We start from the raw sequence: 25,541 nt of genomic DNA on the forward strand, positions 1-25,541 counted from the left end.
TTGTGATGACCTTGCACAGATAAATGAAACATATAATCGACACCCATGAGGTTCAACGTTAACCAATCAATGAGTACTACTTTCTGTACAACACTCCACCAAAGTGTCCCTCACTCAGCATCAAGATAAGCCGATCATTATCTTACACCGACACAACCAGAATGGCTACAACGGGGCAGCCATTAGTTTCCCCACTCCGCAATATTTGCAGCCTATTGTGAAAGTATCGATGATCATTATTGATACAAATTGTGATAGAAACTGCAATGTGACTTTGTAAATATTTGGGCAAGCGATGCCAAGGGCACCCCGACCAAAGAACTTCCTATTTCCACTTTGATGAAAGCAACCCCATTGCTGCAAATATTCATTTGTAATGAAGTTATTTTAAGGCACTTATTAAATATTTTTTTAATCATACGAAGAAATAAATAGCAAACAGGGAATCGCTTCATCCATCGTTTTTCCTATTTGTTGAAACCTCTCATTGACATTTCACCCGAATCTGAACAACCTTACGATTCCCGAAAAAAGTGAAATTAGGGGATAATCTTATCAATCTCGAGCCACATGAATACGATTTTACAAATCAAGTCGAAGACATCCTCATTTACGTCTGATTCAACCCTGAACAAACAGGACTTCATTTTCTAAAGAATTTCTTTGTTGTGGATGTAAATACATCTCCTCGGCCATTGCGACTAAATGCAACACAGTTGATTAAAGCCTATAAGCTATTAGGTGGGTGTTTTCCCTTGCCTCGTCTCAATCCATATCTATGTGAGAATGGGATGTGCATTCCAAAAGATCTCGTACAGGCTGATTGGAATTTAATTGAGCTTCTGCAACTGGATAAATAGTCGTGCTCATAAATCACGCCTGCCTGTCGGTCTAAAAGTCCAGCCGGAGCCTCCGAGTCCGCACAGACCCTGATCAATCTGTGTACAATGGCAGACCACATCAATCTGGCCCTACATCGAATCTAAGAAATAAATGTGATTGTGCTGATCTACTCTGGGATAATAGAGCTTATTGCCCTAATACACTTGGGTTAGAGGTTCACGCTAGTAATGTCGGCAAGCCTGCTCTACATTGTCATATAATCTGTGTTATTGGTAGGTGGACAAGATCTAGTGGCAGTTATTACAACATGTCCGTCACATTGGCCGCCATGGATATCATTGTCTTGGTTTACTTGCATTTTGAGTGAGTGAGTGAGTGGGTGAGTAAGATTTTACACTTTTAGCAGTATTCAAGCAATATTTCAGCAAAAATGGGCTTCAGTGATTTGTTGTCATTGCTTGTTGTTTAATGCCGCACTCAGCAATATTCCAGCTATATGACAGCGGTCTGTAAATAATTGAGTCTGGACCAGACAACCCAGTGATTGACATCATATGGGAAATTAAACCTGAGTGATAAGCAAATGTTTCAACAACGAAGCTGCCCCATTAACATTTTTAACAAAATTAAATTTATTTATTTTAAAAAAATTATAAGCAGATGGATTTTTTCATCTGAAGAATTCAACAGAAAGTATGGCAATTATTAAAACATTTCAAAATAATTCTTTTATGACTCATGAAGGTATTTTTTCTGTAGTTTAGTCCGACTTTGCAAGAGTTCCATATTGAACCTATACAGAACCTCAAGTTTCCTGCACCTGAAGTGGCATCAAGTTTTAAAGCCAGTTGGTTTTCTAATCAGGGACGATGGTAATGGATGGAAGCAGTTGTGTCAACAACTATCTTGTCAATTCTTTTTCATATCTTCTCTCTCGGTCTGATCCCATGACCCTGGGTGCATAGCCATAACATAGGTATAGCACTGGCGTGATATCGTTCCCATCGCATCCCGGTGATAAATTCACATAACGCCTACTGCTGGGGTACTTATGATGGGAGGCTTGTCCGAAGGGAATCCAAGCATCAATGATTACCAATATATACTAATGTGAGCCTACTCTTTGCTCGCAACATTCTTGTCTAAAATCTCGGGAAATTATCTTCGACCACCATTAACCAAAGCGTGTGCTGAGAGCTTTTAACAAGAAGATAGAGACTACAAGCAACACATAGACATTTTTGTTCCATGATGAGCAAATATTTGAGTGCTAAAAGCTGTGATGAAGGGAGATAACTCTGATGAAATGTGAAGGAGTGTTAGAGCAATCCTGCTGGGGTATTAGAGATATCCTCACATCGGTAAAAAGGATTCCACACATTTTTACAAATACTTTGAAATTTACCGTGGGTATTTCCAAATGCCAAAATTGAAAAAAAGGTTGCTATGAATGATTTTAACAGGGGAAATTTTCAGAATATCAACAAAAATAAATAATCTTACTGATGATTGTGTGATGAGGCAATAACAGTGCCATGATAACAGTCATAACAGAAAGATAAGCGAATGATACTCCTGAAAATACACAAACCATTCCGGAAAATCACCGACACATTGCAGCAGGCAGCCATTTTGAGCATTCTTATGCAATCAGCATGCATGTTAGTTATTCGGCATTGATTTTGCATGCATGTACTCGCAGCCATGGCATTATTACAATTATCTTAAGTGAGATCACATTTCTCCTCATTTATTTCTCATTTCTCCACTATTACCTAACCCAAACCAGCTGTAACCTAAATTGACCAGAGATATTATCTGTTGTACGCAAGCAGTATGGCACAGCCCAGGCTTTCCACGTGAAATGGCTCAATTCCTTTTAGCAATATCTGTTTCATATTCCATTTTTTAAAGCTATTTTTTCAAGTTTAACTCATTCAATATTTCATAATCATCCATCCTGCAAATAACAATATTATTACATTTGAAAAGAGCATTAGAAATAGAATTGGCTGAATGAAAAAATAATTGAGAGCAATCTTTTTTAAAAAAAACAACACAATTTTCATAGCACATATTCATAGCATGATACAATGAATGAAGTTTACAATATTCAAAAATAGCTACAAAATTATGAAAAGGTCTCTTCTTACGTGTGTCGAAAAATAAGCTGCCTATCTATGATAAGAAGTAGTGGTTGGGAAAGTAGCATGGAAGAAAGGAGAGGGCGACCCTACAACTGATTGAAGATTTCAATACATTGTAAGCAAAACCAATTAGAACAGATGCATGTTCTCTCACAAACACAAGACAGCAATTTAAGTTGCTTAGTCTCTGAATCTGACACAAATGGTTTAAAATGAGGAAGCTTATGCTCCAAAATCGTCAAATTAGAGGCAGTCTTAGATATTATCAGTATTAAGCCACAGGTTCTTCATAACAACATGTGTTTTGTGTAGATATCTATCACAGGACCAGCAATAGCTGCTCACGCTGAGTTCAAAATGAATCATCTACACAATAACATAAGCATGGATTTAATTCCCAAATTCATGCCAAAATTAAATTCCTATCAGTATGCTTGGGGACCTTTACATCAGAAATCCCTACAATGTCATATGATACATAATTAAAGTAGAATTTGATACTTTTGTCAACTTAATCTCAAATTTTAAAGGATTTATTCTGATGCAATTCATAAAAACGAAGCCCCAGTGAGTCAGGAAACGTGATACGTTCAGGGATAAGTCAATCTTCCTCTTGATGAATTCTTGTCTTGCGCCTAAATGCTTCCAAAATCAAATTATCTTCAGGCTTTATGGTTGGTTAGTGTTTTCAGAATGAGAGTCTGTCCGGTTGTGAAAGGTTCATACACTGGGATTAGATTGTGAAACGAGGCATAAATATACCCCCATTAAATGCATGTTGGCCAAAGCATCCCCTGGAGATGAAGCAGGGGATCACACCATCAGTATTTCATAAGCGGATGAAATTTCAAAACACACTGTCCACCTATCTCCTTCATACACCGAATATCATGTATTGCTGGAAAACCGACACCATTCCGATGACTTTAATTCCTTTATAGGAAACCCCAGTGTGAGATTTGTTTACGTTTCATGAAGAGTTTTCCCTCCTACTAGGAGGAGCTCTTTTTCTCAAGGAGGAACACTATACTATTAGCCAAATAAACAAACAGTAATAAATATTATCGCTATGCTAACAATTTTCTTCCTTTTTTTTGTGACTTTAAATTTCTGTGTCCATGGATGGAGACACTTATCATTCCCAAATATCATACATCACGTAAATTGTTCTAGAACATGATTTCACGGACAAATGGTATTAACAAATCAAACAGTTGAAGTATGTTTTCTTGGTAATAAATACCAGTTCAAAAGGATACATCCATGTATGAAGTTTGATAAAAATTACAATACAGCCTTGAGTTCTTTCCCACCATGATCAGAGAGAAAATTGAGAAGAATTGACACAAAACAGGACTAAAAGAAAGTTTATGTATTCAATGTGAACATAAAAGCATCCGAAACGGTCTAAATTTGACAAAAAACAATAAAACTATCCAGTTAAAGCAACATATCGCAGGTAGTTGTGTGAATTTTGACCCAACATTCCCCATCGACATTTACGAGGAAATACGAAACTTACGAAACCCGCACAGGCATCATGGAAACAAAGAATAGGTAAAATATGTAAATCGTGAACACCGCAATAAATGTCCTCCTTAACTCTAAGTAAGGGGAGCACCAACAAATCTAGACCACCAGTGAAGAGAAAACCCTACGGACATTCTACCCTCTCCGACATCAAAGGCCTGATAATAACAAAAACACCAAGATCGCTTTCCTGTACCTCGGCGAGAATGGAAACTTGACAAGGGAGACACATTATAAAGGGCGATATATGGACTCCATAAAAAGATCTTTAAGGTGGGAAACGAATCAATTTGATAAAGGTTAAGTTTATCTTTTTCTCAGCCCTAATTAGGTCTGTGACCCAGTGTTATCAAGCAACAGGGTTAATGGGTACCTATTCTTTGTAAACACACCTGAGAAATAGCCCAGGGTGCCGCTGTACAAAACAACCATAGCGCTACGACTGTCGTAAGTCTATGTTAAGGTATGGGAGTTACGACCACCTTAGCGCTAAGATCGCTTTGTACAACGGCACCCAGGAAATAATGGACCTGTCAGCTGGTAACGCAATTGTAAGGCAGGCACAAACTTGTAAAATTTGGTGATATACAAGATAATATTAATCAGAAACTGTTGCCTCACAAGGTGACAATGTAACTGTTTGATATACTGTACCCATTAAGGTTTAATACCTTGTAATAACAATCACACAACAATATGATCTATCTAATACGGCAAACAGTAACATTATCTTACATTAAAGAGGGCCTGGTCGTATTACTGGATAGCGTCATGTCAAACATGATCATAATTATCTTTTCTATATTTTTCAAAATGGGCAATAACTGTCAGAATAATCAAATCAAATGTCTATTTATTTGTATAATGGACGTTCTGTTTATATTTCTGCCTGACCGGTTACTATTTATCCTTAAATCTACATCCAACGGAGCATGGCAGCCCACGACTTCAATAAAACCAGTCAACCATACTCCCCTTCGTTCTCAGTGTACGTCTGTAAGCATGTACAGGTATTCCCAACCCATGCTGTTTAATGTCCCTCTTCATCACTTATCTAATTGATGAAGTATATCATTCCTTGTAAATCCATATCGCTTACACTTTAATGTCCATGATGTACAAAAAGAATGATATCCGTTGCTTTTACATCACTGCTTTGATGTCAACATTACATCACATGCTGTCTGGTCCTTGTAGTTAATGGTGGACTTTTATCACATGTTGCAACATTAAGTTCAGAAAGTCGATTGTGTAAAATATGTCTTTTTCAGAAAAGTTTCATATTTTCAAAGGCAGGTCATGGAAGATGGCAAAAGCTTGTTCAGGAATGTGATATTGCTTGTTCAGTATTTGTTAGAGAGTTGAGACAGGTCTATTCAAGAATACTAAAGTATCAAAATGCCTGCCCCTTTAACAGAATGGGTATTTTCAAAGTGGCTGCTTTTATCGTGAAAATGTTCAATACTGTGCCATGTAAGGACTAGTGTAGGGTACGTATTGAAATAGCAGGTATCCAGATTCTTGGGGGTCTAATTAAGTAATTCCGGCATTATCAAAGTAACATGTCTCTCGTGATGAAGCTTCATTGTCCAGATTCTTCAGTGTCAACTTAAGTCACGTTCAAGTGATGCAAATAGTCCACAGTGATTAAATCTTTACTGTCCAGTTACCAAAGTGTCCACTTTAGAGAGTTATGGTATTGTGAGCAAGTGAGTTGGGTTTAACCCTGCTTTAAACAGTATTCTAGTTATATCATGGCATGTCAAGCCCAAAGTGATGAGGTCCTAAGATGTTTATCACTTTGGTGAAGATGTTTATCACTCTGGTGAAATTCACAAGGATGGTGCTGACAAACCTATAACAGAATCGGGGAGAATTGGGATTCGGACCCACGACCACAGCTATCTGGCATGCCAAAGGGATGCAACTCTGCACACTGAATTTTGGAGCCTTAGACAAACTGCCCACCTGACCCACCCCAATGGTCTTGTATATGACAGCCACTACCACAACATGTCATAATAAATGGATCAACATTATTTGTTTTTGTTTGTTTGTAGCACTCAACAAAATTACACAAAAATAGAGTCTCAACCTGACAATCCAGTGATTGATATCATGAGCATCGATCCACACAATTGGGATACAATGACATGCATTTACCAATTCAGCGAGTCTGACCACCCAATCCTGTTAGTCGCCTCTTACGACAAGCATGGGTTGCTGAAAACCTATTCTAAACTGGATCTTCACAGGTCGGATCCACATTAAGAAGTGTGATATAAATGACTACTCACCTCACTGATGAATATATCTGTGACCTCGTCCTCCAGGGACCCGTAGCACAAGGTCAGACCCAGCTTCTCCTCACTCGACACCCGGTGCAGCACCACCTCCTGCAATATCAACATCATCATCAAAACATCATCATCAAAATCATCATCATTAACATCAACATCAACCTCATCATCAACCTTATCAACATTTCCAACACTATCATCATCATCATCATCATCAACCTCATGAACATCATTATCATCATCATAAGGACAATCAATAAGCTGTCTGGTCAAGACTTGATTATTTACATACCGCCGTCATATAGCTGGAATATTGCTGAGTGCGGCATTAAACAACAAACCAACCAACCAACCAACCAATCAATCAATAAGATGTGGAAGTCAGTAATATTTCAGTGGCTTCAAGACATTCATAGTTCCATTACCACGGACTGATAATAACGTGAGTGCTACAATCTCTCAGTGACAGTCCCTGTTCCACCAAGCCAATTTAGCACTGCTATTGTCTTAAGCCTATGTGACACTATGGGAGTTAGGATCGCCTTAGCACTAAGATCACTTTGGGAATGAGGTCCTTGTCTACAGCAAATCAAGTATCATATCAACCACAAATCTGGGTTCGAATTCACACGAATACAGCCAGTCAAAACTAAATCACATTCACTTGAAGAGAAACTTGAGAAAATCATGTCTTTACCATGCATTCAAGCTATTGGCAAATAAATGGTTACAATAACACCTAATTATTTTGCCTACAGTGAAAATAAAAAATAAATCTGTTTATAAAGGACCTTATATTTCTACACAACAAATTGTGTGAAATGGTTAATTCACATTGCTGACACTGCTAACAACTATTATTTTCTGTCCCTTGGACAGAGTTTGTAACCTCAATTAGGATATGTTCTGATTTACATTTCATCATAAACCCCCTCACAGTAAATATCTTTACATTCATCTTGTCAGTCTCACAAGCCAAGTCAAGCACCCTGTCAAGCACCTTGTCAACAGAGATTGAGCAACTCTTCACGATAACAAGGTGAGATACACTTTATGACAACATGGAGGATTTAACACACCTGGGGTATAAATCTTGTTATGAAATACTATTTGCTTCCCACTCCTAACAAGTTGTTACTGTTAAGATTAATAATCCTCTTATGGTATGTATATAAATATGACCTTGACACTTATGACCTTTCTAACCGAAGAGGCAAATAATCTGAATCACCCATCTCACATATTTTTCTTTGATGTGAAAGACTTTTGATATGCTATAGTTAAAAAAAACAGCAATAAAAAATGAAAAATAGTAATAAAGAAAAAAGGAGAAACTAAAATATTCAAAAGATTTTTCAAGATGAAAGAACTGAGACGTGACACTGTAGCAGATGTCTCATTTGGACAATATTCTGTGCCTATAGGTCTGTGTTTTTCTTTGAAAGGCAATCTTAATCCTACAGATCAAACATGGTACCTTGAAACCGATACTTTCCCAGCATCGGCTTGGCATGGCCATCAGCGTTACTTTCACATGACTGGACAAGCATGTCAAGAAAATGACATGCTATGTCAGACATGACAATTAGGCTTTCAAAAGGTCTCAAGTTTATAACAGGCCGTGTTCATGGCTAGGTCTCCCCAATACTTTCCCCATGATCTAAACACTGTCACTCGACAGAGAATATTAGCGTGAACTTATGACCCGAGCACGGGTCTATTGTGTTTTATGTGTGTTTTATAGGAGATTGATAGAGATGAAGCTGTTTAAGCAGATTAGACGTATCTAGTTGACATCTCATTTCTGTCTCCAAGTTCAATCACCCGGAAAATCCACAAGAGAGCCTGACTTCGTAGTCATTGATGTGTATCAAAAACCCTTGTAAACCCTAACTTCCTATAACTAGAAATACCAAGGGTCGGACATAGTAAACCATATGCTTTTCATTCAGCTACGATTAAATCCTTCTAATTTATAACTGTCCATGCAGATGATAGCCGTATAAAATTTCAATTAGGGCTCCACAGAGGACAATATAAGCTTTCATCAGCTATGGTATTAAGGAAGGGTGTTTTAGTTCATGTGTTCAGGAGAGTGGGCATAAACAGTGGTGAATTGAGTGGACTTTGAATGAAGTTTGTGACATGTTGTCAATGAGGTATGAATATTAAACTAATTAAGTTGGTATTTTTAGACGGCCTTTGTTCCATCAATATCATGACAATACTTGTCTATAAACAGGTGGTATTCCGCCAACCCTTGTCAAGTCATCCATGTTGAGTGTGCTTGTCACAAGATATGAACAAGACTAGGAGGTAATTCAAGTATCAAGGCTGTACCATCTCCATAATTAGTGAGTGAGTATGGTTTTAAACTACAATATTTCAGCAATATAAAGGCGGGTAACACCAGAAATGGGCTTCACATATTGAACCCAATGAGGAATTGAACCTGGATCTTCGGTGGACAAGCAAGCGTTTTAACCACAAGGCTATCCTACCACACCTCTTCATAAAAAACTCATTAACTATCTTTGTCTCCTTGTTCATGTTTTGGTATTCATCAATTAGAACCTTAGAAAAAAAGGCTTTTTTTTATTTATCAGTAGTCAAATAATGCGTAATATATAGCAGCTTGGGAATTGATTAAATACTGAAATGTAATGTTTTCTTCAAATGGAGAACACCGTTTTAAACCACTACTACTTCACAAGCTTTTGAAACAGAGTGATCCTCTCTCTGTGTGCCTAACTGTGATACAAAGAACGTTACTGAAATAAGATCCCCTTTGAAGATGATAACACTCATTTTAATCTTTGAATTTTGCTCAAGAAGATGAAGCTGAAAAATGTAACATTTTGACCTTTGGTTTGTTGCTTATCTCTGAAGATTTGCACAAGACCGTGGCATGACTACATCATTGCCTAGAGAACCCTCATGCTCAGACATATCGTTAATTTTGCAACAGTAGCTGTCTTTCTGTAACAACTCGTCATTCAAGTTTTATGAACTGAGTCAAGTTACACATACTCTGTAGCAAGGAAAACATTTATCCTAAGCCTTTGTCCAATTCTTTTGATTCAGGTGACCTAGGAAAATATCACATGTGTTTTTTTCTAATAGAACCAATTATTCTTCTCCTGCCAAGCCCTATCGTGTGTCTACAGAAACAGAGGCAGATTATAGATAAGGTTATGTGTGTCTCCTGGGTGGTGATGACCTATACAAAATATGATGATAATGGCCACTATTTTAAAACATAATACTTGACATGGGAAACATTTCTTTTTGAAACTGAACAATGCCACTTGTGTGGGTATTTGAATAAAAGATTTTTTCGATCTGTTTTGTTTGAAAGGCTACACAATAGGACGTAAATATCAAATTTAAAAAGAAAATCAAATTTGAATATTTCCAATTCTTTCCTATGGGCTTGACATTCTATCAAATTATGAAAGAATGAAAGGTATTTGGAATGTTTGAACTTTAAATACAGAAAACATTATGATATCAGATTTGTTTGGGGAACGTTCCCAGAAGCAGCCAGGAAGTCATGCACCAGATTACTGAACCAACTATCAACATGCAGGGTGGGACGCGGCCATCTTAACGGAATCTCACAACATCACATTTTGTCTTTGCTTGTTGACCAAGCTGGATGAGGCTCCTGGCATGCACCTAAAACCACAAAATAGCTGTCTAATTTGCCAGAGGAACCCATAGACTTGGGGCTGAGCAGGTAACTTCGCTTTTGCCCTTTGCGGTAATGGTTCCAGCACACGGCAGCCATTATGAGGGTTGAAGGGTTGGAGGCACAAGCCTTGAAATTGTTTACAGCCTGCCAGTATGCATGCTGGAATTCATGGAAGGTTCGGAGGAGATAAAAATGTCCGGATCCAGGTAGAGTTGTTCCTGGCTAAAACACCATGAACTCGGAACAAACAGTCTTCGGATGACCATCTGCCGATGCAGGGCATTGGTAGCAGAGGAACCCATCCCGAACCTCTTTTCAAAGAAAAACTATTAGCAACAACACATACTTCCTTCTTATTTATGAGCAGGAATCCTTCTGATCTTCTCTGACCCACATATTCAAAGAAACATGTCAGCCGTGTTATGAAGTTTCACATTTTAACAACCCAATCACATCCAATCCCTTGCCCAATCCCTACCTTTTAACCTAGATACGAATTGGTAATAATCAGGACCTAATGTTACCACAATAATTTAGAAGGAGTACTTAGAGAACAGTGGACATAAAACATTCCCATCTGTGCAATGCTTTCAACGTGTAGGAATTTCGCCATTTCCTAAATGGGCTAATCCTCTAACGTCTATTGACAATGATATACCTGATAAGCTAATGGACAATTTGGCAATATGGTCAAGCAACACCAACTTGTGACAATTGTAGCCAAATCGGTCAGTGGCGTGATGAACTGAGGCTAATGGCAGCAATCCATACCTCCCGATCTCATGGCAGTACATCACCTTCCTCGAACCGCTAGACCTTATTTGCTAATGGCGCCAGAACCAAAGACGAAGATAACGGTGTGGCAAAACACCCAACAATGTCTGTGAGAATGCTTGCATTCATTATGGGGGATTAGTCTTCAAGATATTACACAAATTATTTTGGGCATGATTCCATTAGGAGTTTATTGACCATCAAAGCATTAGCCTTTGTGAATCATTGTTTTTGTGGTTCCACGTGTCCTGTATAAGTTAAAGGCAGTTGCCTGGGTGTGCTGTATATTCAACAGACCAGCATATTCCCAGTAATAACACCTGATGTCCTCCATCACATCAAAGACCAACGAAGCCATTATAACAAGTGTTTTTCCTTTGTGACCCCTGATGACCTTCAGCTGGGTGAGAGTGGGAAGTGCTACTATTCTCTTGACAACTTAATATTACGGAGGGGAGTTAACCCACATAGGGCAGGGTTCGGATCAAAATAGGGGCATGTCTCAGGAGTGGGTTTTTGATCCCCAGCGGTTATGGGTTTGTAGGGGTTTGCCACCTTTGTACTTATACTGAAGACACAGGGGAGGGACAGGAGGGAGAGGGGGGTGGACAAGGTGAGAGGGGGTAGGGGAGAGAGTTTGGGGGGAAAGTGAGTTGGAAGAGAGAGAGAGAGGTGGGGAAATAAGGGGTGGGATGGATTCAGGAGGGTTAGTAGGTGGGGAGAGAGAGATGTGGGGAGAGAGAGATGTGGGGAGAGAGAGATGTGGGTAGAGAAGGGTAGGACAGAGAGGGGTGGGGAGAGAATGGGTGGGGTGGGGAGAGAAGGGGTGGGATGGATTGAGTAGTAGTGGGTGGGCCGAGTGGGATGGTAATTGTTGTTGGTGTAAGAAGAGGCCACAATTTGCATTAATTATATTGGAAATGGCACAGAAAATATATAATGAACAAATCAAAACTACACAGATAGGATTAATGTAGTAAAATGGCCTAAAAAAATTAAAAATATTTTGATTTTCAGCATCAACATCATCAATGATGTCACATTGTGATCAGTCTGAATCCAAGGTCATAGAACAGCTTCATTTGAGACGTTACTCTTCATTTCCGTATAAAGATTATCCAGATGGAATGCTGATACTGGCGTGAAAAAGAGACCGGAGGTCTTCAGAAGTCACACACAGTACAGGGTCAGGAATGGCGAGGAATCAAAGGCTAGTAGGGGAAATGAGTATTATTCCCTCCAGGTCCCACCTTTACCTACAACCAAAGGCCAGGCGGGTACTGGGTGGTCAGCGTCCCCTGCCATTATGAGATAACAATAGCTTTGATCAAGTGAAGGCAAGCATGGCTGGAGATACCTCTTCCAGCCCCTGCACTGATAGGAGAGCCATTAGCGCTTGTGATGGCGCTCACTTCAAATAGTCACCTACTAATATCTACAGAACATGACCACAAGGATTGATTGAAGAGGCAGGGGATGGAAAGTAGATAGAAAATGGCCAAATGAAAAACAAAGTGCCTAAAAATAGAGAAGAAGTAATCAATACCGTAAATTTCCTTTGAAATCATAATTAATCTGAAGATCAAATATCACAACATATTCCATCTTCCAAAACGCCACAATTTTCTAATTTTGCACACCATTCATCTTTTTCCGCAGGTTATAAAGTAAAAATATCTTCGTCTACGCAAACACCATCATATTTATCTCTTTATTTCAATTGAAAAACCTTAATTGAAAACTTGACATTCAGGACATGGTGATAAAGAAATTCCACATTTACTACAATTAGATTGAGGGCTCTCTAAATATTTCATATTATTGATTTTTCGTAAATTTGTGAAAAGGCTGGATGTGATTAAATTACCATCTACCGAAAATGGGTCAAATCAGCAGACAGGTGCCAAAGTTGACCTAGAAAGAGAGCAGCACTCACATTTCTGATGAGGTTGCAATTGTTGGCCCATCAGACTGAGTCTGTTATAGGGACCGTAACCAGAGCATTGAGAAACATGTTCTATCAACATCATCGCCAGAAATAAGCGCTAATCAATAAGTAGTGATGTTCTCCCCGAATTCATCTACACTTAATAAAGACAGATGGCCTGGTAATGGTACTGTGAGGTGAGGTCCGCATCTCAGGGAGGGTTGCATAAATCCAGGGGAACGCGGACAGCTGATGCTTGGGCTGCCTCTGATTGGCATTCAACAAGCTTGACCGATATTCTCCTCCCCAAGAACCCCACGGTGGCACCACTCAGCTGGACAGTCCGTCCAGTGTCGACCACAACCATCACAGCTCCAGCCTCTACAGACTACTTGAGTTTGGTTAAACCCTCAAAAGTGAGGTGTTTCTGTGAGAGCTGGACTACAGTGTGTCATCACAGTATCTGATGATCTCTATAGTCTCAGGGGATGGTGTTAACCCTTTATATCATTCAGAAATATCTCTACAGAAATGAATGAGTGAGTAAGTGAGTCGTTTTTCAGCTGTATTATAGTGTACTGGTCCTGGCACACCAGCAGGTAATACAACAATCCTTCACAACCAACCAGGTCACATTTCCCAACAACACACCCTCATCAGTCAGCTCTTTCCAAAAATATGGGCACTGGGGGGCACATTTTGTCTCCACATCCCTACAGGGTTACAAAGAATACTGATGATCTATTCTGCCTCTGAATCTCCAAAGCTTCAACACAAAGGCCAATAAAGAAAACTTTTTACCAAATCTATTTTCCAATCATTACTAAAAGCTGTCAATATATAAATTCAATCACTATTCTCAATCTATGAATAGTGACTAGATCCTTCTGAAACCAAAGGGGGTGATCGGGTAGCCAAGTGGTTAAAGCATTCGCTCATCACGCCGAAGACCCGGCTTCGATTCCCGACATGGGTCAAATGTGTTAAATCCATTTCTGTGTCCCCAGCCGTGATACTGCTTGAATATTGCTAAAGGCGGGGCAAAACCATATTCACTCACTCCTTCTGAAACCAAAGCTGCTCTAAACATAAAGCCATTCTGTGTTAGTCAAACAGATTGTTATTCAACCTGAATTAGTGCATTCAACACCAGCAATGGTTCCTGTTACACACGCATATTCCAAGCCAGCTCTTCAAGGGTTAACATGGATGAGATGGGGCAGATATGAGAAGATTGTCTGTCTGGCCGCCCTGATTGTCATGTCAGAGATCTGAGTCCAGAACCAAGCCTCAGATATCCTTGTCCTCCACATCAAGCCACAGACAGCATGGCTGTTCGGGCCAGGAATCAAGACAGTATTAACTCTTGCATGTTGGTCTAAGCAGTGAGCCTTGCGTGTCATCCCAGACAAGATAGTGACAAGCCTATCAATAGATAGACTGATAGTATGTAAACACACACATCATATGATCAATCTGGAAATACAATGTGTCAACACAACGGTAATTGATCCAGGAAGATATAGGGAAAGGACATGCCACATCCCCTGAATAAACACCCTTAACATCATTGCATTGTTCCTTCTGCCCATTCTCGTTTCTATGAATAATATTTCCCACCAATACAGCCAGTGCGTAACAAATGATTAACCAGGCAACAAAAATTTACATAACTGTTACATCTGTCAATAATTTTTCGAGCACACAATGCAAAAAAGCTATTCCTCAACACAAAAAAGTCCTTTACCAAACTGCCATTATGCATGGTTTCCTTGAGGAAGTATAAATGGTCTAAAAACAAGATGGTAACACAGACGCCGACCACCTCTCTACCTGAAATGTGTTATTGCAACAAACTTAAAGGGCTCTGGGAAAGGAAGAGTTCACACTGTCTAACAGGTAACAAACAGGTTCTTTTGGACTAGGATCACCTGGTTGGATGCCGTTAGTTGGAATCTTCTGGCAGCAAATCGCCCAGTTCACCCCTCCATTTAACTGGGGAAAGAGTGTTGTGGAAAAGAAAAGAAAATGTAGATAACATGAATCTTCCTTTCCTGGCGTGTATGTTTTAGCCTGCGGTTATTTACTGCTGCCCCCTGTTGTGTGTGATAGCTGGCGCAGAAACACAATGGATTAGGCTTCTCAATTTTCTGCCTCGTAATGTCCGACTTTCTTTTCCACTGAACTTACTCTTCTGGTAACTGTTTCCCTACAGAAGCACTGGCAACAGAGCACATTCAGTAATGGAGAAATCACTCGAATCTGTTGATTCCGGAAGTAGAGTTAACAATCCCTGAAGGAGAGTTGAGTGATTTCTCCAACTTAAAGTGAGTGAGTGAGTATGGTTTTACGCTGCTTTTAGCAATATTCCAGCAATATCAAGGCGGGGGACACCAGAAATGGGCTTCACACACTGGACCCTTGTCGGGAATCGAACCCGGGTCTTTGGCATGACGAGCGAACGCTTTAACCACTTGGCTACCCGACCGCCCTCTCCGACTTAAACATGTTCTGGTGGATATATAATTTTGCATAATGACCAATCAGTTTTACTTGTTAAATTTGGTTCAGAATGGCCACTTCATTCCTAGCTCAGAATAAACTGGAACACCAAGTGTTTATAATCATAATGGATGCTGCAATTTAAAAAAAAATCAAAGTTGTATCCTTCTTCAAGAGCACAAAATAAAAATAATAACTTGAAATACTGCTCACAAAGAATTTATATATCACCCCCCAAAAATGTGATCCGGGTGTGAGGTTTATACTACCACAATCAAAGAAATATTCCAATAACACATTGACCAATTTGAAAATCGAACCTGTTTCGTCATCATGAGAAACAGACACTCCCACCACTACACTACCCCTGCGTCCATGTGATTGGAAGAGCTGGGCTCTAAAACTGTTGACTACGGTATACCATGTGTTGAGGGGAGACTAACATAACACTGGTAGGTCTCATCTCTGAGTTCACAGCTCCCGCCGAGCACCACCATCTTTTTAGAGTTACCTCCCCTCGGACCACCAACAGAATACCGGTGTAGCATAAACACTAGCTTCACCTATCATTGGATGTGGTTGTCATCACGTTTTTCATGTTCCCATCATCAACCCTACAAGCTTCTCAATTACCCAAAAAATATTATCAAGAGACTATTAAGTCAACATCATCAGCGAGGAACCTGGCTTTTCATTAAGTGCTATTAAACATCTTTGCCCAATGGACAAATGAGGCAAATCAGATATTACATTGTGGGGTTTCAGGTTCGTCTTTGAAAAGATGCAGTCAAATGGTGAAATCCATCTTTGAAGCACACAGAGCTAATCTGGCCATAATTCAGATGAAGGTTAGATCTTTTAGTGCCGTAAGTTAACAAATGGACCTTAAAGACTTTATAATTATCTTCTTTTGATAGAAGAGTATTTTATTGATTCTGTTATAATCTCTTCTGATTGTTCAATGACCTTGATGAATTGTGTCAAATATATGGACAAGGGCTGGTTTGACTGAAGGGGGTTTAACACATTGGCAATATTACGGTTATATCACAGCAGAGTCATACCAAAAGAGGTTAAAAGATGGTACTTGTTGTTACCCTGCCTGGCATTTGACAAAAGTAGAATAAACAAAGACTGTCTGGTTTGGAGTTAGTTTACTGCGTCTGTGTGGGGTATAATGTTAAACTCCGGGATGGTATCTTAGTGGGCTTGAACTATAAATTTAGCATAATTCCGGACTAGTAGAAGCAGACAGACACAGACACAGACACAGACACAGACACACGTGCACGTGCGTGCATGTCGTAATATGAGTGAAATCATCTTGAACACAATGTTAAACCCCATTACACCTCACAAATGTCAAACAGGTGAGACAGCTGGGTTTCTAACTGGTATGATGTGTTAGTTCTATCAGCTTTATGCAATTTTACCCAAACCCAATGTCCTGGTTTGGAGCTAACAAACAGACAGTCATATAAAGACCAACGTTTCGTAGAGAGCCTTCAGTGCAGATTGAATCATCTGGCAGCTGTGATTGGATGATTTTGTGTAAGATTTTTATGTTTTTTAAATGTACATTCATCCAGTAACTAAAACTGACAATGTTTTTCTATACTGAGGGCTGTTTTTTTTAACACGATGACTTATACTGAATGTGACCACAGATATTTTCAAGCAAGCGACATTTGGTGCGGAACTGGGGGTGGTGTGTTTAGCTTCCTGTACTCGGAAAGGAGTGGGCTTAGATAGTCATTATTTTGTTGTTAGTGCTGCTTTAAGGCCAGGCTGTGCACATAAGTACAGGTAATAGCTGTTGAATGCTTAGATATTTAAATATATATATATAACGTTACCATAGACGACTATGGGAAAACATTTGGTTGTGTGTAGCCTGCAGGAGAATCGTTCCTTGTGATGGCAGTGGCCCATTGTGAGGACGAGGATGAGGATCAGGCTCCTCTAACCAAGGGATCAATACACATGGATGAGAGACCTGCTTGTGCATGTAATAAGGTAAAGAGAGAGGCACACAAAAATACTGAACGTGGTAGAACTTGCTGCAAAGAAACATCCACGGAATTGATCTGTTTTTAAGAGGAATCAAGAGAGATGGGAAAGAACGCATTCCCAGATGCCGCAAATCCATCCACGGAATATGTTACATAACTGATTTCCTGTGGCTGGGGAGGACCTTGGTTTTGTGTACGTACTGCAGTGATACAAAGCGCCAGACAAACTGAACAATGCACCTTCAGGGGCCATCAACAGTCTAAAGAGGTTGGGCAACATGAAGACTTTTGACATGAAAAGTGTAACTACGTTTCAGAATTCGAAAATTCTTTAAGTCAATTTATTACAAGCATCAGGTTTCAAAGGCATTCCGTCAGATGTTCGAGTAGCATCTTAAGGAGTAAATGTAATGGGGTTTTTTTTATTCAGGAACTATTTGCTAGTTCATTGCTTTTTGATAAATTAATACTTTTTCGAATATCAAAAAGTTTATTATCTGCCAAAGTCAAACTGACAGACTGGTATCCCACAGCGCCATTTACATCACTTCAATGTCATTCAATTCAATATGGATCCCATGGATTAATGCCACACAAATAAGCTTCTAATTGATGAAATATTCTCCTAACTCATTTCCTTTCACAGATGACAAAGAAGACATGCTGCAAAACCTTTTCCGATTGGTTACTTAAGATGTTGTAGTTATCGTCATGGTAACACCCAAAGTGCAAACAGTTATAAGAATGAGCATGACTCCGAATTATTGAAATTTTCTTCAGACTTTTTAACAAGTGCTATCTATGCCAGAGGCAAGTTCAACTGCAAATATAAGCATCAATAATTTGTCATATTTTCATGCTGAAAGTAAAGATAAGGCTACGATGATGATACGAGGACACTGCCAATCATCACTGATGAGACCTGACTACCATTGTCGGATGGATGGGAATGAAGAATTCATCAATTTTCTTCTGTAATATTTACTCAGGATATGCGTGTATAGGTTCAGGTCAGACTACATTTCTTATGCATTGGACAATTGTGCACATATTTTGTGTCACTTTAGGCTAAAAAGAAAAAAATACTGTCCATTATAGGTATATGTTGGCAGGAGATAAAAAAATGAAATATAATATTTTCTTGACAACTAGTTATACCCATGATAAAATTTCAAGGAGAAATGTTGGATTGGTCATGATACCACATCTTAGACCAACAATTTTTTATGTAACAAAGAGCATTATTATTTTGAAACATACATTCTGTTGAGTTTTCTTGACAACTATTTACAGGTGCGATACTAATTCTGTGGTTGCGATGAGTGAAATGCAGGATGGTCAGGCAACAGGAAGCAAGTATTTTGGTATTGGTCCAATACAACAATAGTGTGTCCTGGAAGGCCTACTTTCACCGCCATAACTAACACCAAAGAAACAAGCTCACGACAGTACCAAATATACAAAGTACGACCATGTTATCTGATGGTATTGATGACAATCGCTGCCTCTATCCAAAGAGTCTTCTCAATAAAATAAACCAAAATAATTGCAAAAAAACAGTTCTGTCTCTCAGTACTTTGACAAAAAAAGCTACAATCTTGCATAGACAGACATACAAATAAACTACCGCAACGTAATCTCCCACGAGACGCCATCGCTTTCAACAATATTCGGGTGTATCTAGTACAGACTTGCATCAAGCACCAATTACTGTCAAATTGGTGTTATTACATCTTTCAGCAAACCAGAGCATCTCAAATCCTTGAAAGAGATCTTAATCAACAGATTACACGATAACATCAATAACATTTGCAGCATTGATAGGAAATAAAATTAGATCACCTACAGCTCATGGTTTTATGGTCCTAATGCTGGCATTACATTAAGATGGAAAGCCTAAATACATTCTCGCTTCAACTAACATATATTTCTCATAACACGCGATCTCCAAAATACCAAAAATTAATCTTCTTTAGTTTTACACCAGATTCAATTTTGTTTTCATGTGAAACAATAATTCATATTAAACTGATGAAAAGATAATTTTAAAAAAAGAGCCTATTGAGGTCCTATTAATCCTGGGTTATTCCAACAACAGTATTGTTCCCAGTCAGCAGTCGGCCATCACGCTACAGAAGGTTGTGTCAAGTCAAAGCGTGAGTGAGTTTGATTTTACGCCGCTTTTAGCAATATTCCAGCAATATCATGGCGGGGGACACCAGAAATGGGCTTCACACATTGTACCCATGTCGGGAATCGAACCCGTGTCTTCGGCGTGACGAGCGAACGCTTTAACCACTAGGCTACCCGACTGCCCCTCAAGTCAAAGCGAGTCAACTGATCTCTGCTCACATATAAACACAAACTCATCAGAACCTTGTAAGCTCTCTACAAGTTAACAATATACATATATAATATCATGGTCATCAAAAGGCAATATACATCAAATACTTATAAAAGTATTCTAATCAAAGGAAAGAGGTGAGTGAGTGAGTATGGTTTTACGCTGCTTTTAGCAATATTCCAGCAATACCAGAAATGGGCTTCACACATTGTAGCCATGTCGGGAATTGAACCCGGGTCTTCGGCATGACGAGGGAATGCTTTAACCACTAGGCTACCAGACCGTCCCTCAATAGAACTAAGAGAAGGCTTATATTGAGCGTGGCTTAAAACACCTTCTGGTGCTTAGAACTACACACTGTCACAGTCAACAAGTATGGGTTTACAAATTATGCATTCTCGAATAGAAACTGTGCTAAATATATGCATGTCCCTATCTTTAAATAGGATTATCTAAAACTTCTTATCAGAACTCCGATACCGAGACCATAAAAAGATCAGGTTGTTTCTTAGGCCTGATGAATATTTAAAAAAAATGGGGTTTTTTCATCTTTTGTTCATGTTATATTGAAGGAGCTCGTCCAGCCTTCTTATATCGAGGTATGGCTTCAAGAGTTGGGGAAGATGTTGCACTAATTGGGCGATACTAGAAATAGTGTTGGCTAAAAGCATAGTCTTGTAGGTATGGCCAGCCTCAGTTCCTGCTCTACCAGAGAATGCTTCCATGCCATATATAGACGTCATGTGACTACTTGCGGCAATGTAGCAGTCACAGTTTGTCACAAAGTACATTTGGTCTGCCAAGCATGGACATTCATGACAAGGAAGGATGAGATTTTTTAAGAAAAAATGTCTTGATTTTATTTCTTTGGTTTGAGAAAGAAACATAATAAAATGTACTTGAATGTCAATCAATCATCGAAGAATTCAAAAACTTTCAATTTTTTTAAAATCACACAAAAAGCTCAAATAGCATGACAAAACATTTACAGATTTCAAATGTCAGAAAATACTATAAATATTTTCATGAACAAAAAACCATAAATTAATATTGAAATAAACCATCCCTCACACAAGCCACATCTACATTGGGCACATCTCAGGAGATGAAGAACAAGAGTTTAACAGGAATATCAACAAATGAGTCTCATAAAACATCATTAAATCTCCATCTTCCAAATATATAATATGGCTGGCAAATCTCCGTCTGAATCCTTGAAGAGAGGCTTGACGGATGGCAACTGAGTCAGCCCCTCCAAGGCTGTGATGGCATTAGGGGCCCTGTGCTGACGCTAATGGTGGGGCCAGCAAGACCCGATTCATCATTGTGTAACATGCCTGATAGGGTTGGACAATCATCATTATTTAATACTTTGTTTCACAAACTATATCGTTTTGCATGAAAACCTCTCCTTATTTCCTCCTAGAGCTTGCTGTTATTTGCAGTGATAGATGCTGATATAAAGACTCTGTGATCTCTCCAATAAAGATGTCAGTGCTAAATGTGCAGCCAAATATATGACATTTCTGTTACATATTAGCGTCAAGAACTGCGTTACCTTTGTTTAGTTCTTGGCCGTGTTCAAGAAAATCTTGAAAAAGACATGATCTTAGAGCTAGGAGCGCAATGACAGTCACAGCGCTAAGATCATTGGTTTAACATGACCTAGTAAATATCTGCTAGCAAATTTGTTGTACTGACTGAATCAACTTAATATCAATCTCAGTAGACAAAACATGAATGTGAACATTCCAATCTGATAATTGCTGAACTACAAAAGCAATCTGCAATAGAATGTTTCTCTACCTGACGCAAATACAAGCAACAAAAGAAACAAAGGTGTGTTCATTGTTACATAATTGGCAATCATTAACAAGTGCTGGAGTGATTCCTTGCCGGCACATGAGGTTCCTATTCTGTCGGTGCCCCCCATACACTCGAGCCCAGGAACAATACCCCACATTCTTGTCAACTCAGCACAATAGCCACACAGGTGGTAGTGTACATCTAACCTATGTAGAATACACATCGCAGATTCTCTTTACTCAACCCACCTCATGGAACAGTGCTGACGGGTAACGGAGGACAGGTAGAACCACCACGAGGCCTCAGTACGCCTAGCCAACTACAGGTGTTCATAGGGACAGGTTTACCTAGCTCCTTACTCAAATACAGGTGCTAACGAGGACAGATATATCTATGCCTGACCAAAGTACAGGTGCTAACGAGGACAGATATACCTATACCTGACCAAAGTACAGGTGCTAACGAGGACAGATATACCTATGCCTGACCAAAGTACAGGTGCTAACGAGGACAGATATACCTATGCCTGACCAAAGTACAGGTGCTAATGAGGACAGGTATATCTACACCTAACCAAAGTACAGGTGCTAATGAGGACAGGTATGCCTACACCTGACAGAAGTACAGGTGCTAACGAGGACAGGTATACCTACACCTGACCCAGGTACAGGTGCTAATGAGGACAGGCACTACTTGGGGTAATATTGTGCACCTTGTTTAAGTGAACTTTTTCACAGCAAGGATATTTTCATGTTTTCAATACACTGTTCAGAATTCAAAACACAAGACAAAATTCTTTGACAACATGGAAGACATACTCCAAAGAGCAGCGAGCCAAACAAGAAAAATAAATAAGAATGTAATAGTATTTTCACAAGGTGCATCTGGTAAGAAATCTTTACAATACAGTCTCAGATTTCTCTCAGTGTCAAAAGTTCAACGAGTCTCAGTCAAAAATATTTTTTCCACCTCAATGTCAAATTGTGTTGACCACTAATATGATGCTGTTATGCTCCTGTTGACACTCCTAACTCAGCACTTCCCGAGGCAGGAGGAGTGTGTAGAATTCCTCAACACCACTCCCCTAGCAACAGATTTGGACAGGTTGAGTGTCACAGCTTTAATAGCATGCACTTCCTGCTAATAACAATTTCAGTCACAAGGAATATTCCAAGAATTTTCTGAAAACATGTCAACACAGTCATCTCCTTTCACAAGTGACATTTGTACAGAACTCTGGTGGCAGGGCTTCACACTTGCCATGGCTGAATGACAATAACGGAAGTGTCCAGGTCTCTCCCCACACATACTACAGCAAAGCACTTCCCCAGGAGCGTGAGGGGACGGCAGCATGGGAGGGGAAGGAGGGGAAGGAAGGGAGGGGGAGGGGGGAGTGGTGGGATGGGGAGGTGTGTGTCCAGGTATCTCACAAAGCACTTCCCCAGGAGCCTGTGGGGGCAGGCAGTAAGGGAGGGGAGATGGAGGGGTGTGTCCAGATCTATTCTCACTTCTATCACATCCCCAGGAACATGTGTTTGTCAGGAGGGGGAGAGGATAGGATGAAGGAGAGGAAAAGGGGTTTTCCAGGTCCTTCCACACAGACAGAAGGACACCTCCCCAGGAGCATGTGGGGACAGGCAGTATGTCAGGAGGGGTAGGAGGGAGAGCAAGAGAAGGGGGGAGGGGTGGGGGTGGGGTTGCGTCTCTCCCCACTTACAGAAGGACAATTCCCCAGGAGCATGTGGGGACAGGCAGCAGGTCAAGAGGGAGGGTGAGGCACAAGGAAGAGAGGGAATGGTGTGTGGTGATCAGGTCCTCCCTCCTTTCTTCCCATATATTATTGGAGCACTTCCCAAAAGGACAGTGGGGAGGGAGGGGAGGGGGGAGGATGCATAAAGTTAGATCTAAATATCTGCTCACATCTGTAATGCCAGAGCACTACACCTGAAGCCCGTGCCCCATTAGCAAAGTCCTCAAAATAGACAATAATTTAACATCTAAGAACACCTATCCTACTCATTTCCGAGCACAGTCCATATCTACAACATGAGGCTCCTCGTTACAACATATCTGCAGCAATATCACTGCAGACGACTTTATTCATGAAAGAATAAGTTTATAAACCAAACAGAACATGGTTACCTACGCTCCTTTAGATAGCCTATCTTGCAAACAGAACCATCTAGATGAGGTCCACTCACACCAACTCACATCCAAGACAAGAATCATCCCTCACACAGGTGCCACAGCATGTTTACGAGTTACAAATAAATCTGATGTTTCATATTACTGGTTTAATTAGCCACCTGCAGATTTTAATATCAAACACTGCTGTAGTCACATTAACTTTGCTTGATGCACCACGGTGATAACACAGCCAGCACTGCCGTATCACGGCCGGAAAAAAGATGTTTGCTTCTGGGTACTAATGGCTCCATGCTTGATTGATAGCCAGAGTACAAAGGTATAAATGTGTATGATTGGGATATCAGCCAGGTAGGAACCTGTGCTGGTTGTGTGCAAGTTGTTTCCCGATGTCCACAGGTGCATGCTGGCACATCCTACCTGTTATCTTGGTTGGCAAACATTCAGGTCGCAGGGCGCAGTTGGGCCAGAGGTAAATTTGGCCCAGTGGTGCAAACATTCAGGTCACCAGGTTCATGTGGGCCAGTGGTGCAAACATTCAGGTCACAGGGCACAGGTGGCCCAGTGGTGCAAACATTCAGGTCACCAGGTTCAGGTGGGCCGGTGGTGCAAACATTTCAGTCACCAGAGGTAAATGTGGCCCAGTGGTGCAAACATTCAGGTCACCAGGTTCATGTGGGCCAGTGGTGCAAACATTCAGGTCACAGGGCACAGGTGGCCCAGTGGTGCAAACATTCAGGTCACCAGGTTCAGGTGGGCCGGTGGTGCAAACATTTCAGTCACCAGAGGTAAATGTGGCCCAGTGGTGCAAACATTCAGGTCACCAGGTTCATGTGGGCCAGTGGTGCAAACATTCAGGTCACAGGGCACAGGTGGCCCAGTGGTGCAAACATTCAGGTCACCAGGTTCAGGTGGGCCGGTGGTGCAAACATTTCAGTCACCAGAGGTAAATGTGTCCAGTGGTGCAAACATTCAGGTCACCAGGTTCAGGTGGGCCAGTGGTCTAATGCACCACAATTTGGTCGGACACAACAGTGCAAGAGTTTTGCCCCTTAGCTATGCCAGGATCTGACAGGTCATGGGTGTAAATCCCAGACTAAGCCTGATCTAGATCCTTGGTTGTCAGCACTCATGGGTTCCATGAAAGTTGGAACATTTGACCTGCATCATTTATAAGCCTTCCTCTCACATGAAGCTGACATGATCAGATACAACTGAAACACGGCTCAAAGTGGCATTAAACCATCTCAAATAATCAACACGCTGAACCACCCCAAGATTGACATCTGAATCTTCATAAAAGATTCTTAGAAAATTTCATTCAGTGATATGCCCTCAAATCCAGTCCACTATAAAAGACGGCTGGCCCTCTTGAGCTATAAGTAGCCTAGCAGGGGTCTAATGAGCTAAATATCATTAAGCTGGCAAAGCCGGAGATAACCAAATGTCGTATCAAGATGTCCACCTGTACTGGCATCTGTGATAAAAACTGACCACTCAGTCTAGGACCTGCCAGA

General features: G+C 40.2%; 1 protein-coding gene across 5 annotated transcripts in view; it reads right to left on the minus strand.

The window, feature by feature from the left end:
• Positions 1-25,541, minus strand: part of LOC124133114 (E3 ubiquitin-protein ligase PDZRN3-like) — a 313,211-nt gene that overhangs the window by 31,928 nt on the left and 255,742 nt on the right. For all 5 annotated transcript variants that reach the window (XM_046497368.2, XM_046497369.2, XM_046497371.2 and 2 more), the window contains one exon: positions 6,818-6,916. In XM_046497368.2, coding sequence (XP_046353324.2) covers positions 6,818-6,916 — 99 coding nt within the window. The remainder of the gene's footprint in view (positions 1-6,817; positions 6,917-25,541) is intronic.

The sequence above is a fragment of the Haliotis rufescens genome, unplaced genomic scaffold (genome assembly GCF_023055435.1).
Source record: "Haliotis rufescens isolate VD_foot unplaced genomic scaffold, xgHalRufe1.0.p SCAF_76, whole genome shotgun sequence".
Taxonomy (NCBI): domain Eukaryota; kingdom Metazoa; phylum Mollusca; class Gastropoda; order Lepetellida; family Haliotidae; genus Haliotis; species Haliotis rufescens.